Here is a 14,856-nt window from a genome sequence, read left to right as displayed (position 1 = left end):
GCTCTGCTCGCTGGACGTGTCTCGCAACGCGCTCGGGGCGCTGCCTGCGGGAGTCTGCCGCCTGCCGGCGCTCCGCCGCCTGGACTTGCGCGGCAACTCCCTGGCGGAGCTGCCCGCCGAGCTGGGCGCCTGCCCCTCGCTGCGCCGGCCCGGCCTGTTGGCCGAGGACCGCCTGTACGAGGCGTTGCCGGGACGCGTCCGCGATCGCCTCGGCGGGCCGCCCGCCGAGGCCGCCGACGCCGGCGCCGACGACTTCGACGACGCCGGCACCGCCCTTGGAGTCTCCAGCGGCTTTGTGTGTGGTTGTCGTTGTTGGCAGGTTGTTGTTGTCGGCAGGTTGTTGTTGTTGTTGGCAGGTTGTTGTTGGCAGGTTGTTGTTGGCAGGTTGTTGTTGTTGGCAGGTTGTTGTTGTTGTCGTTGTTGTTGCTGTTGTTGTCGTGCCGCCAAACACGACGACCGCTTCTGCGGAGCTTTGAGGGAGCGTTGTTGGAGTTGCGTGGGTGGGTGAGTGGGTGAGTGGGTGAGTGGGTGAGTGGATGAGTGGATGAGTGGGTGGGTGAGTGGATGGGTGGGTGGGTGGATGGGTGGGTAGGTGGATGTGTGAGTGGGTGGGTGGATGTGTGAGTGGGTGGGTGGATGTGTGAGTGGTTGGGTGGATGTGAGTGAGTGGGTGAGTGGGTGGGTGAGTGAGTGGGTATGTGGGTAGGTGGGTTGGTGGGTAGGTGGGTTGATGGATGAGTGGGTTGATGGGTGAGTGGGTGGGTGAGTGGGTATGTGGGTAGGTGGGTTGGTGGGTAGGTGGGTTGATGGGTGAGTGGGTGAGTGAGTGGGTGAGTAAGTGAGTGAGTGGGTGAGTGAGTGGGTTGGGTGGGTGGGTAGGTGGATGTGTGAGTGGGTGGGTGGATGTGTGAGTGGTTGGGTGGATGTGTGAGTGGTTGGGTGGATGTGAGTGGATGGGTGAGTGGGTGGGTGAGCGAGTGGGTGAGTGGGTATGTGGGTAGGTGGGTTGGTGGGTAGGTGGGTTGATGGATGAGTGGGTTGATGGGTGAGTGGGTGGGTGAGTGGGTGAGTGGGTATGTGGGTAGGTGGGTTGGTGGGTAGGTGGGTTGGTGGGTGAGTGGGTGAGTGGGTGGGTGGGTGAGTGGGTGGGTGGTAGGTGGGGTGTGGGTGGGTGGGAGTGGGTGGGTGGGGGTGGGGTGGGTGGGTGAGTGAGTGGGTGAGTGGGTGGGTGAGTGAGTGAGTGGGTGAGTGAGTGGGTGAGTGAGTGAGTGAGTGGGTGGGTGGGTGAGTGGGTGGGTGGGTGAGTGGGTGAGTGGGTGGGTGGATGGGTGGGTAGGTGGATGTGTGAGTGGGTGAGTGGATGTGTGAGTGGGTGGGTGAGTGGGTGAGTGGGTGGGTGGGTGGGTAGGTGAGTGGGTGGGTGGGTGGGTGGGTGGGTGGATGGGTGGGTAGGTGGATGTGTGAGTGGGTGGGTGGATGTGTGAGTGGTTGGGTGGATGTGAGTGGGTGGGTGAGTGGGTGGGTGAGCGAGTGGGTATGTGGGTATGTGGGTAGGTGGGTAGGTGGGTTGGTGGGTAGGTGGGTTGATGGGTGAGTGAGTGGGTGAGTGGGTGGGTGAGTGGGTGGGTTTGTATGTATGTGGGTGGGTGGGTGGGTGACGGTAGTGTAGTAGTAGTAGTAGTTGGCGCCACCCGAGTTCGATTCCCGCTCACGGCAAAACACCACCAGTGACGATTTCATGAATCGGTTCTGGGCCTCTCCTAGGTCGACTCAGCGTCAAATGAGCACCCGGTGTAGCGGTGTGTGTAGTAAACATCGCCAACCTGGGGAGACAAAGGCGGCCGGGCGTGGTGCCGGCCACCCCCTCGTGCGCCGCAGTGCCGTTGGCGTTCACCGGTGCCGCTACTCGCTAACGGCGCTTGCCCCGGCAGCCTGTCGAGGCTATCGCCAACCTGGGGAGACAAAGGCGGCCGGGCGTGCGTGGCGCCGGCCACACCAGGCAGCCCCCTCAGCGCCTTGTGCTGTGTGCCACAGTGACAGCTCTTCGAAGGCCCTGCTGCTGCTGCTGCTGTTGTTCGCAGCGCGTGCCAATACCCCCCCCCACGGCTAGAGGTTAGAGGCTGCACGGGGGACCTTTATCTTTTTCCCCGAGTGTGTGGCCACTGGGGGAGACAAAGGCGGCCGTGCGTGGCGAGTGCCACAGCGGCGACCCCCGTTAGCTCACCAGTTTGGTTTAGAAATTTTTTATTTAAAGCTTGCGTGGACTGCAAGTAATTCACATTCTTGGCTCTTTCGGTAAAGTCACCACGTTTGAAGGGAAACAATGAAAAGAATAATAAAATATATATTATAAAACAATTTAAAAAAATTCTCGCGACGTTTCGACCGTAACACAAACCCCTGATGACGACCGTTTGTGTTACGGTCGAAACGTCGTGATAATTTTTTGTTATTGTTTTATATATATATTTTATTGTTTCCCTTCAACGTGACTTTACCGAAAGAGCTAAAGAATGCGTCTGTTTATGTTATGTTGTTAAAGTTGTTGTTGTTATAATTCTGCTCTCGTTGTTGTTGTTGTTGTTCTTTAATAGGCAAAAACAAAAAAACTAAGAAATGAAAGCGGGAGTCGAGGAGACGTTTTTCTTTCTGTTCGCGTGGCGGATTTTAAAAGATTTATAAAGAGACTCGCGCCAAGGCCACGTGGTCGGTGACGTCACAGCACGTGGTGGGGGTCACGCGCCGCCTGGCGGCCAGACGTGGTAATGGCAATCGGTTCGATTTTGATGATGTTGCTGATGTAGATGATGATATTGTTGTTGCTGATTTTTATGCTGTTGATGATGTTGATAATGATGATTTATTATGTTGATAATGATGATTTACGTTGATGACGATGTTGATGGTCATGTTCATAACGTTGTTGATTCTGAGGACGTTGTTGACGATGTCACGTGGGTATTTCCTCCGGGCATGACCGATGGAGTCGGTGCATAAACGTTGCCACGTAGGACTGCAGAACTCGGATAATTCATGGGGGATTAAGTTGCTAACAACAACGAACAACCGCCATTCACCACTAAGTGGCGGTGACTTCACCACGACGCTTGTGCCAGGCTATGTGCACCTTGAGGCCACGTGAAGTGTCGAATGCCCGCTGACACACACACCCACAGTGACAACCGCCATTCGCCAAAAAGTGGCGGTGACTTCACCGCGACGCTTGTGCCAGGCTAGGTGCACCTTGAGGCCACGTGAAGTGTCGAACGCCCGCTGGCAGGAGGTCACGGGGCAGACCCAGCAGGTGCCACGGGTCGACTGAGACTACTGAGATGAGTGGCTGATGCACCACCTGTGTCCGCCTACTGTGCCAACTTGCTATGCTTTAGCCACCGCTCGTTGTTGTGAGCGTCCCTCCTCCGCCCTCCGTTGTTGTTGGAGGGCGACTGCCTCCAACTGCCCAGTAGCATCCTTCACGAGCCTCCTCCACAGAGGCCGATCTTGACACCGCTGGTACTAGTCATCGGCAAGTCCACTTTTAAGTTGCTAACCCACCCCTAGACACACACGCGCACGCATGCACACACAAAGATCGCCCGTATATGCTGCAGGGGCAAGTGCTGTTAGCGAGCACCTATTAAGTCCAGCATAGCACACGAGAAAGGTGGGTGGCCAGCACCACGCCCGGCCGCCTTTGTCTCCCCAGTGACGATATTTACTACACACACCGCAGCACCAGGTAACTCATTTGAGGCCGAGTCGACCTATGGGGAGGCCCCGGGACCGGTGAACAGGAATCGAACTCCGGTCATAGCCGGGTTCGCATGTGTCACCGCTCCCCCCCGCCCCCCACACACGGACAGGGACAGACGACACAGGGAGACAGACACAGATGGTTAGACAAGACAGAGACACTGAGAGACACGGAGAGACAAGGCAGATGGATTGGCAAGACGCACACACAGAGACAAAAACACTGGGACACACTGGGAGACATGGCAGATGGATAGACAAGGCAGAGACATATTCTTGGTTCTTTCGGTAAAGTCACCACCACGTAGAAGGGAAACAATAAAAATATAAAGCAATAAAATTCTCACGACGTTTCGACTGCAACACAAGCAATCATCATCAGGTGTGAAAACCACAGCAAGAAAACTTTCTTGTCGTGAGAATTTTATTGTTTTATATTTTTTTTAAATTTTATTGTTTCCCTTCTACGTGGTGGTGACTTTACCGAAAGAACCAAGAATATTAATCCCTGCAGTCACGAAAGCTTTAAATCAAAATTTAAGTAGAACGTGTTGTCTATATTCTTAGCTCTTTTGGTAAAGTCACGTTGAAGGGAAACAAAATATTATTTTATTGTCACGTAGAAGGGAAACAATAAAATAATATTTGTATTTATTTTATTGTTTCCCTTCTACGTGGTGGTGACTTTACCGAAAGAACCAAAGAATATGAATCCCTGCAGTCACGAAAGCTTTAAATCAAGACAGACACTGAGAGACAAGGCAGATGGGTTAGCAAGACGCACACACACACACACAGAGACAAAAACACTGGCACACACTGGGAGACATGGCAGATGGATAAGACAAGACAGCGAGACACTGGGAGACAAGACACACACACAAGAGACGCAGTCACACAGACGTCATGCCAGTTTTATTGAATAAACGAAAGATGCCGCTGCACGGATTGGGGTGCTCGGTCTGACGGCCCGAACGGTGAAAAAATGTGGCAGTCGACGCATCCGCAACACCCCCCCAGAACAGATAAAACATCACCCTCATTAAACAACATACAGCTCATCATCATCACCACCACGGCCACATCTCAGCCAGTGGTTGAGTACAGAATGGGGGGCGTGACTAAAGTGATGGGGGCGCGGTCAGTGTTTTGCCACGCCCCCTGCCCCCCCCTCCCATGGGCGTGGCCAGTGCGACTTTGCCCCCCTCCCCTGTGCGTAGCCAGTGTGGTCACGCCCCCTACCAACCCCCCCCCCCTCTGGGCGTGGCCAGTGTGTGGCCACACCAAATAACACCCAACCCCCTCCCTAGGGGGGTGTGGCCACGGCTTGTCACCAACCCCCCCAAGTCCCGCCCACTTTAACTAGGTAGCTCCGCCCACTCCACAGCCCGCCCGATGCTCGCAACGTCCAATCGCAGCTGCTGTGCGTAATCACGTGACGCCGATGGGAGGCACGGTGTTGATTGGGTGAGTGGGATTGTGGGTGTATGTGCGTGAGTGCGTGTGTGTTGGACTTGTTTCACACCATACGGAGGTGGAATTTGGGTGGGATTTGGTGGGTGGATATATGGGATTGTGTGGATAGGTGGGTGGGATTGGGTGGGTGGGTGAGTGAGTGAGTGAGTGGGTGAGTGGGTGAGTGGGTGGGTGGGTGAGTGAGTGAGTGGGTGAGTGAGTGGGTGGGTGGGTGGGTGTGAAGTGGGTGAGTGGGTAAGTGGGTGAGTGGGTGGATGGGTGAATGGGTGAGTGAGCGAGTGAATGGGTGAGTGAGCGAGTGAGTGAGTGGGTGGGTGAGTGGGTGAGTGGATGGGTGAGTGGGTGAGTGGATGGGTGAATGGGTGAGTGGATGGGTGAGTGGGTGGGTGAGTGGGTGGATGGGTGAGTGGGTGGGTGAGTGGGTGGGTGAGTGGGTGGGTGGGTGAGTGGGTGAGTGAGTGGGTGGGTGAGTGAGTGAGTGGGTGGGTGAGTGGATGGATGGGTGAGTGGGTGAGTGGATGGGTGGGTGAGTGGGTGGGTGGGTGAGTGGGTGGGTGGGTGAGTGGGTGAGTGAGTGGGTGGGTGGGTGAGTGAGTGGGTGGGTGAGTGGGTGGGTGAGTGAGTGGGTGGGTGGGTGAGTGGATGGATAGGTGAGTGGGTGGATAGGTGGGTGGGTGGTGGATGGGGGGGTGAGTGGGAGTGGGTGGGTGTTATCGGCTGGCTGGTGATGCCAGAGGGAGGAGTGTTGTATCACGAGTGATGCTGTATGGGAGTGAGTGAGCGAGCGAGTGTGAGTGAGTAAGTGAGCTTGCGAGCGAGTGTGAGTGAGCGAGCGTGTCAGTAAGTGAGCGAGTGAGGGAGCGAGTGAGCGAGCGAGTAGGCGAGCTTGCGAGTAAGTGAGCGAGCGAGTGAGTTGGTTCGCCCGGCCATCCTCCTCCACCCCCTCCTCCACCACCTCCACCACCTCCACCACCACCTCCACCACCTCCACCACCGAGGCAGCTAAGACTGCTGATGATCTCGGCACAACTCGATCACTTTCCTGCGGCACACAACGCACAGCCAGCGGATCAGCACCGGCAATAACCGCCACGGTAATAACCGCCACCCACGGTAACCACCACCCACGGTAATAACCGCCACCCACGGTAACCGCTACCCACGGTAACCATCACCCACGGTATCCGCCACCCACGGTATCCGCCACCCACGGTATCCGCCACCCACGGTAACCGCCACCCACGGTAATAACCGCCACCCACGGTAACCATCACCCACGGTAACCATCACCCACGGTAACCATCACCCACGGTATCCGCCACCCACGGTATCCGCCACCCACGGTAACCGTCACCCACGGTATCCGCCACCCACGGTAACCGCCAACCACGGCAATAACCGCCACCCACGGTAACCGCCACCCACGGTAACCACCACCCACGGTAACCGCCACCCACGGTAACCGTCACCCACGGTAACCACCACCCACGGTAACCACCACCCACGGTAACCGCCACCCACGGTAATAACCGCCACCCACGGTATCCGCCACCCACGGTAATAACCATCACCCACGGTATCCGTCACCCACGGTAACCGCCACCCACGGTATCCGCCACCCACGGTAATAACCGCCACCCACGGTATCCGCGATGAGGCCTCCTGGTAGCCGTGCGGTGATTGGCGTGGCCGTGAAGAAATCAAACTGTGGTGGTGTGGCCGGGCTGGTGGTGTCGGTGTGCACGGTGATTGGTGCGGCGTGCGTTTGACCTTTGGGGCCGTCCATAAATGACCCCCCCCCACCCCCCCCCCCCCACCTCGTCACGTGACGTCACAAAAAGTGAGACCCCCACCCACACTCAAATATGACGTCACAAAGCTCCCCCCCCCCCGTAATAAATAAATAAAACGTGCTTCAAATCGCTTTAAACTATTGTTGTCACTGTAGTAGTTGCGTATTTAACGTGGCGCTGCACTCTGATGTTGTAGGAAGAAAACATTTATTAAAAAGTCTATTTAATTAAGTAGAACGTGTTGTGTCTATATTTATTTATAAAGTTGCACAATTTGATGTGACGTCACATTTCTCAAACAACCCCCTCCCCCCCCATAGGTGCGTGACGTCATTTATGGACGGCCCCTTTGGAGTTAGGGCCCTGGCATGTGTGACGAGGGTGTGGCCTGAACTCGTGGTGCGGCCTGGATCGTGATGCGGTCCCGCCTAGCGGTGCGGCCTGCTCGTGGTGTGGCCTGTCTCGTGGGGTGGTCTGCCTCGTGGGGTGGTGTGGCCTGGCTCGTGGTGTGGCCTCACTCGTGGTGTGGTCTACCTCGTGGTGTGGCCAACCTCGTGGTGCGGTCTGACTCGTGGTGTGGTGTGGCCTGTTGTGGTGCGGCCTGGCTCGTGGTGTGGCCTTACTCGTGGTGTGGCCGAACTCGTGGTGTGGCCTGCCTCGTGGTGTGGCCTGCCTCGTGGTGTGGTGCGGCCTGTCTCGTGGTGCGGCCCGCCCCCGGCTACCAACCTCGCCTTCTCCTTGGTGTCTGCGTGTGTGCTGGGGCTGTCCAGCATGCCCATCAGCAGCTGTGGGCCATTCTCGGCGATCAGCAGCGGGCAGTACTTGTCAGCTGTGGGCACAGCGTGAAGGGGGAGAGACACCACGTGGTCGTCGTCATCATCGTCATCATCGTCGTTGTCGTCATTGTCGTCATCGTCGTCATCGTCGTTGTCATCATCGTCGTCATTGTCATAGTCATCATCGTCGTCATCATCGTCGTCATCGTCGTCATCGTCGTCATCATCATCGTCGTCGTCATCGTCGTCATCATCATCGTCGTCGTCATCGTCGTCAACGTCGTCGTCGTCGTCATCGTCGTCAACGTCGTCGTCATCGTTGTCATTGTCATAGTCATCATCATCATCGTCGTTGTCATAGTCATCATCGTCATTGTCGTTGTCATCGTCGTCGTCGTCGTTATCGTCCTTGTAGTCATTGTCATAGTCATCATCGTCGTCATCATCATCATCGTCGTCATCATCGTCGTCATCGTCGTCATCATCATTGTCGTCATCGTCATCATCATTGTCGTCATTGTCGTTGTCATCGTTGTCATTGTCGCGTCAGTGATCACTCGCGGTACACTGTGATGAGGTTGTAGAGGAGGTGAGCGAGTGAGTGGATGAGCGAGCAGGTGAGCGAGTGAGCGAGTGAGTGGGTGAGCGAGTGAGTGGGTGAGCGAGCAGGTGAGCGGGTGAGCGAGCGAATGAGCTAGCGGATGAGCGAGCGAGTGAATGAGCGAACGGGTGAGCGAGTGAATGAGCGAGCGAGTGAATGAGCGAGCGAGTGAATGAGCGAGCGGATGAATGAGTGAGCGGAAGAATGAGTGAGCAGATGAGCGAGCGAGTGAATGAGCGAGCGGGCGAGCGAGTGAATGAGTGAACGGGTGAGCGAGCGAGTGAATGAGTGAACGAGCGAGCGAGTGAATGAGCGAGTGGGCGAGCGAGTGAATGAGTGAACGGGTGAGCGAGCGAGTGAATGAGTGAACGGGTGAGCGAGCGAGTGAATGAGCGGGCAGGCGAGCGAGTGAATGAGTGAACGGGTGAGCGAGCGTGTGAATGAATGAACGAGCGAGCGAGTGAATGAGCGAGCGGGCGAGCGAGTGAATGAGTGAACGGGTGAGCGAGCGAGTGAATGAGTGAACGAGCGAGCGAGTGAATGAGCGAGCGGGCGAGCGAGTGAATGAGTGAACGGGTGAGCGAGCGAGTGAATGAGTGAACGAGCGAGCGAGTGAATGAGCGAGCGGGCGAGCGAGTGAATGAGCGAACGGGTGAGCGAGCGAGTGAATGAGCGGGCGGGCGAGCGAGTGAATGAGCGAGCGGGCTGGTGGACGAGCGAGTGAATGAGTGAACGGGTGAGCGAGCGAGTGAATGAGTGAACGGGTGAGCGAGCGGGCTGGTGGACGAGCGAGTGAATGAGTGAACGGGCGAGCGAGCGGGCTGGTGGACGAGCGAATGAATGAGCGGGCGGGCGAGCGGGCTGGTGGACGAGCGAGTGAATGAGTGAACGGGCGAGCGAGCGGGCTGGTGGACGAGCGAGTGCCCACTCACGGTACACTGTGATGAGGTTGTACAGGGCCCAGGTTGCCCAGTGTTGGCTCACAGGAGACACCGACTGTGGAATGAGCCTCAGGATTGGCTCAAAAGACCTGCGGAGACACAAAGACAAAGGTCCCCCGCGTAGCCTTAACAGGCGGTAGGGGGAGGGTGGCAAGTGCTGGCAGCGGCAGCAGCGCCTGACAAGGCTGACCGCCACACACGCAGCGACACTTGCTGTGCTGCCGTGTTCGGGTGGTCGTGGTGATGCTGGTTGTAGTGGTGATGGTGGTAGTGGTGGTGATGGTGGTAGTAGTGGTGATGGTGGTAGTAGTGGTGATGCTGGTTGTAGTGGTGATGGTGGTTGTAGTGGTGATGGTGGTTGTAGTGGTGATGGTGGTCGTGGTGATGGTGGTGGTCGTGGTGATGCTGGTTGTAGTGGTGATGGTGGTTGTAGTGGTGATGGTGGTAGTGGTGGTAGTGGTGCTAGCGGTAGTGGTGATGGTGGTAGTAGTGGTGATGGTGGTTGTAGTGGTGCTAGCGGTAGTGGTGATGGTGGTAGTAGTGGTGATGGTGGTAGTAGTGGTGATGGTGGTAGTAGTGGTGATGGTGGTAGTAGTGGTGATGGTGGTAGTGATGGTAGTGGTGATGGTGGTAGTAGTGGTGCTAGCGGTAGTGGTGGTAGTGGTGCTAGCGGTAGTGGTGATGGTGGTAGTAGTGGTGCTAGCGGTAGTGGTGGTAGTGGTGCTAGCGGTAGTGGTGATGGTGGTAGTAGTGGTGTTAGTGGTAGTGGTGGTAGTGGTGCTAGCGGTAGTGGTGATGGTGGTAGAAGTGGTGCTAGTGGTGATGGTGGTAGCGGTGATGGTGGTAGTAGTGGTGTTAGTGGTGGTAGTGGTGCTAGCAGTAGTGGTGATGGTGGTAGTAGTGGTGCTAGTGGTGATGGTGGTAGCGGTGATGGTGGTAGTAGTGGTGTTAGTGGTAGTGGTGGTAGTGGTGATGGTGGTAGTGGTGATGGTGGTCGTGGTGATGGTGGTTGTAGTGGTGCTAGCGGTAGCGGTGGTAGTGGTGCTAGTGGTGATGGTGGTAGTAGTGGTGCTAGTGGTAGTGGTGCTAGCGGTGATGGTGGTAGTAGTGGTGCTAGTGGTAGTGGTGCTAGCGGTGATGCTGGTAGTAGTGGTGGTAGCAGTGATGCTGGTAGTAGTGGTGCTAGTGGTAGCGGTGATGGTGGTAGTGGTGCTAGCGGTGATGCTGGTAGTAGTGGTGCTAGTGGTGATGGTGGTAGTAGTGGTGCTAGCAGTGATGCTGGTAGTAGTGGTGATGGTGGTTGTAGTGGTGATGGTGGTAGTGGTGATGGTGGTAGTAGTGGTGATGGTGGTAGTAGTGGTGATGGTGGTAGTGGTGGTAGTGGTGGTAGTGGTGATGGTGGTAGTAGTGGTGATGGTGGTAGTGGTGGTAGTGGTGGTAGTGGTGATGGTAGTAGTAGCGGTGCTAGCGGTAGTGGTGTTAGCGGTGATGGTGGTAGTAGTGGTGCTAGCGGTGATGCTGGTAGTAGTGGTGGTAGTAGTAGTGGTGTTAGCGGTGATGCTGGCAGTAGCGGTGACGCTGGCGACGCCGGCCCCGACGCCGGCCCCACCGGTAGTTGATGTTGCGCCGCGAGGTGGCGTCCCAGCGGGCGATGGCGTTCCACATGCGCTGGGCGACGAGGTGTCGTGGGGGCCGCACGTCTCCCCACGCGCCCTCCCCGTCGTGCAGCATGTGTGCCAGCATGCCGCAAGCGTTGTACGACACTTCTATGCCGTCCGCGTCACTCTCCAGCAGCTCGCTGTGCACGCACGCACGGGGGGCGGGGAGAGGGAGCCAAAGAGTCTGTGCGCGTGACAGCTACTGGGCAGTTGGAGGCAGTCGCCCTCCAAACAACAACGGAGGGCGGAGGAGCGACGCTCACAGCAACGAGCGGAGCGCCGGGTGGCTAAAGCACAGCGGGTTGGCACAGTAGGGGGGCACAGGTGGTGCATCAGCCAGTCATCTCAGTCAGTCGACCCGTGGCACCTGCTGGGTCTGCCCCGTGACCTCCTGCCCGCGGGCATTCGACACTTCACGTGGCCTCAGGGTGCACATAGCCTGGCACAAGCGTCGTGGTGACGTCACCGCCACTTAGTGGCGAATGGCGGTTGTTGTGTCACTGTGTGTATCCATGTGTGTGTCACTGTGTGTGTGTCACTGTGTGTGTGTCCGTGTGTGTGCCGTGTGTGTGTGTTCGTGTTTGTGTGTCCATGTGTGTGTGTGTGTGTCCATGTGTGTGTGTGTCACTGTATGTATCCACGTGTGTGTCACTGTGTGTGCGTGTATCTATGGGGAGCGGTAGTGTAGTGGTTAGCGCTACGCTGCGCTATGAACCTGGCGACCCGGGTTCGATTCCCGCTCACGGCCAACACCCAGTGACGATTATCTAAATCGGTCCCGGGCCTCCCCTAGGTCGACTCAGCCTCAAATGAGTACCTGGTGCGGTGTGTAAACATTGCCACTAGGGAGACAAAGGCGGTCGGGCGTGGTGCTGGCCACCCACCCCCTCGTGTACCGTTCCGGCCTTCATAGGTGCTCGCTAACAGCACTTGCCCCTACAGTCTGTTAAGGCTATATGGGGGATCTTTTTTGTGTCCATGTGTGTGTGTCCGTGTGTGTGTCCCCGTGTGTGTGTGTCCGTGTGTGTGTGTGTCCATGTGTGCGTGTCCATGTGTGTGTGTCCGTGTCAGTCAGTCGACCCGTGGCACCTGGGTCTGCCCCGTGAAACTCCTGCCAGCGGGCGTTCGACACTTCACTGGCCTCAGGGTGCACGTGGCCTGGTACAAGCGTCGTGGTGATGTCACCGCCACTTAGTGGCGAATGGCGGTTGTTGTTGTGTTTGTGTGTGTCGGTGAGTGTGTGTGTGTGTGTAGTCCGGCAAAACAACCCCCTACCTCCTCGCGGTGCCGGACGGGCAACTCTGTCGTGGACAGTGCTGTGGGGGGAGGGCCAATTCCGTTTGGCTCCTCCCCTCATGGCGTCTGTGACCACCACAGGGGCTAAACAGGGGCTCTGGATGGGTGCGAGGGGCTGGTAACCCCTCCACCTTCAATTAATTATCACTACACTACGACAAAATATGTAACTAATAAGCTTGTGCCGGAGGACTCGGGGGGACAGGCGTCTAAGACGTCTCCTGGCCAAACCCCAATTGGCGGAGCCAGGAGATTGAATCTCTACCCTCGGGGCTCCTCCAGAAACAACGAAAAGCCACTAAGGATGGCCACGTGGAATGTTCGAACGCTCACTGCGGAGGAGAGGCTGCCACTCCTCTGTCGGGAGCTGGACCGGTACCGCCTGGATCTCTGTGGCATTCAGGAGGTCCGGTGGACCGGTTCTGGCCCCTGCCACTATGAGGGATGTACAATCCTCTACTCGGGGCAGCAAGAACATCTGCTGGACTACATAGTGACGGACCAGCGAATGCGAGCCCATGTCCTTGACACCAGGACCTACCGTGGAGCTGATCTGCCCTCTGACCATCGACTAGTCATCTGTAAGATGCGCCTGCCATTCTTCCGCTCCGGTGGTGGGTGTACACCCAGGACCCCATTCCAACCTAAAGTGGCCTGGTCTCAGTTATCTGATGAAAGTTGCAAGCGAGAATTTCATCATCGCTTGCGGCTGGGGTTGGTATCGTCCCCCACTCCTGATGTCGAGGGTAAATGGGCGAGGTTTAGGACTGTGACTCATGCAGCTGCAATGGCTGCTTTGGGTACGCGGTCCAGACCTCCCCAGAGACCCTGGCTGACAGAGGAGGTGTTCAGGATGGTTGAGAAAAAGCGACATGCCCACTGTAATCGGCTACAGAATCCCACGTCAGAGAATGAGGAGGCTTACCGCAGCCTTCGCTCGGAGGTTCGGAGAGCCGTGAGGCGCTGCAAGGATGGGTGGTGGTCGCGGGTTGCTGAGGAGATGGAGTCTGCCTCAGTGGCCCGCGATCACAAATCTCTATTTAACTCCATCAAAAAAGTAACCTGCAGCGCCACACCTATTACCATCATTATGGGAAAAAACGGTGATCCAATCTCCGACCCCCAGGAACAGGTTTGCAGATTTGCTGAGCATTTCTGTGAGGTCCTGGGGGAGGGAAAATCCCTCAGTCAGGAAAAACATCGTGGCACAAAGTGAGGATGACCCTGCTGAGGCTGTGGTGCCTCAAATATTGGAAGAAGTCACCCCCTGTGAGTGGCTGGCTGAGGTGCCATCTGTTGAGGAAGTACTGAAGGCGATCCGGAGTCTGAGACCAGGAAAGGCAGCGGGCAGAGATGATCTCCCAAGCGAAATGCTGAGGGAGGGTGGCGTTTGTGCACAGACTGCCCTATATGACATCATAACAACGGTCTGGGCCGCTGGACGGGTTCCGCAGGATTGGAAGGATGCCCTGGTGGTCCCCCTCTTTAAGAAGGGAGACCATAGACTGTAACAACTACAGGGGCATCTCACTCCTCAGTGTGCCGGGAAAGGTCCTGGCAAGGATTATTCAGCATCGCCTTGCCAGGCACGCTGAGGAGAGGCTTGCGGAGCCCCAATGCGGTTTCAGGAAAGGGCGGTCCTGAACAGATGCCATATTTTCTGTCCGTCTGCTACAGCAGAGGTGTAGGGAATTCCAACAAGACCTACATCTCTGCTTTATTGACCTGGTCAAGGCCTATGATACCATCAGTAGGCCTGGGCTCTGGGTCATTCTTCGTGCTTTTGGAGTACCTGACCCTCTGCTCACGATCATTAAGGACCTTCATGATGGTGAGCGGGCCCGGGTAAAACTACGTGGCCGGGAGTCAGAGCCATTCCCTGTACACCTTGGGGTGCGACAGGGATGTCCTCTGGCTCCCACATTATTTAACATCTATTTTGACCACGTAGTTCGTGAAGCCTTCAATAGCTGTACCGGGGGAATCTCCATATGGTACAGATATAATGGGAGGCTGATCGATGACCGGGTGCGGTCAAGGGATGGCTCCCTATTGGTCAACCACGTTATGTATGCTGATGATTTGGTAATAGCTGCTCAGTCAGAGGAGGAGTTGGAGACGCTGCTGCTGAGACTGGAGCGTGCCACTTAGAGGTGGGCCTTACCATCAGCCCCACCAAAACTAAGCACCTGCCTGGGTATTTTGTACCATCGGACACTCCACCCCCACAACTCCCGATCGGTGATGGGGCAGTTGTGGAGAGAGTGGAGAGTTTCCCATACCTGGGTAGTGTGCTCATGACCGGCTCCAGTTTAACAGCAGAGGTCTCACTCCGAATCAGTCGAGCGGCAATATCTTTTCATCGGTTGCGTAACGCTGTGTGGAAGCTACCCGGTCTGTCGCTCCGCACTAAGCTTCAGGTCTTCACGGCCACGGTCATTCCCTCCCTTCTCTACGCTTGCGAAACGTGGACCCCCCTAATGGAACATCTTCGCCGGTTAGAAACATTTAGGCTGGCCTGCCTACGATCCATCCTGGGTTTAACCAGACTGGATTGTGTGA

The 14,856-nt window shown here is 56.5% G+C and overlaps 1 protein-coding gene and 1 long non-coding RNA gene across 3 annotated transcripts in view; one reads left to right on the top strand and one right to left on the bottom strand.

Moving 5' to 3' along the window:
- The first annotated feature begins 268 nt into the window (after nucleotides 1-268).
- On the top strand, nucleotides 269-476 carry LOC142923896 (uncharacterized). Its single transcript, XR_012941006.1, has 2 exons — nucleotides 269-339; nucleotides 371-476. It is a non-coding gene; the product is annotated as an uncharacterized LOC142923896 (long non-coding RNA).
- Nucleotides 477-5,900: 5,424 nt separating this feature from the next.
- The window catches only part of ZER1 (zyg-11 related cell cycle regulator), an 82,871-nt gene continuing 73,915 nt past the window's right edge, over nucleotides 5,901-14,856 (bottom strand). The window contains exons 14-18 of one of the 2 annotated variants that reach the window (XM_076064894.1): nucleotides 10,950-11,138; nucleotides 9,332-9,429; nucleotides 7,749-7,851; nucleotides 6,224-6,271; nucleotides 5,901-6,193 (exon numbers count right to left, since the gene is read on the bottom strand). In XM_076064894.1, coding sequence (XP_075921009.1) covers nucleotides 6,232-6,271; nucleotides 7,749-7,851; nucleotides 9,332-9,429; nucleotides 10,950-11,138 — 430 coding nt within the window. In that variant the 3' untranslated portion in view covers nucleotides 5,901-6,193; nucleotides 6,224-6,231. Of the gene's footprint in view, nucleotides 6,272-7,748; nucleotides 7,852-9,331; nucleotides 9,430-10,949; nucleotides 11,139-14,856 lie in introns of both variants that reach the window. The other variant, XM_076064893.1, reaches the window with a different exon arrangement.

This window comes from Petromyzon marinus, unplaced genomic scaffold (assembly GCF_048934315.1).
Source record: "Petromyzon marinus isolate PM22_M1 ecotype Great Lakes invasive population unplaced genomic scaffold, UKy_Petmar_22M1.pri1.0 PM_Scaffold_87, whole genome shotgun sequence".
NCBI lineage: Eukaryota > Metazoa > Chordata > Hyperoartia > Petromyzontiformes > Petromyzontidae > Petromyzon > Petromyzon marinus.
Note: the sequence above shows the minus strand (reverse complement) of the source record. Positions and strands in the feature narration are given on the sequence as shown.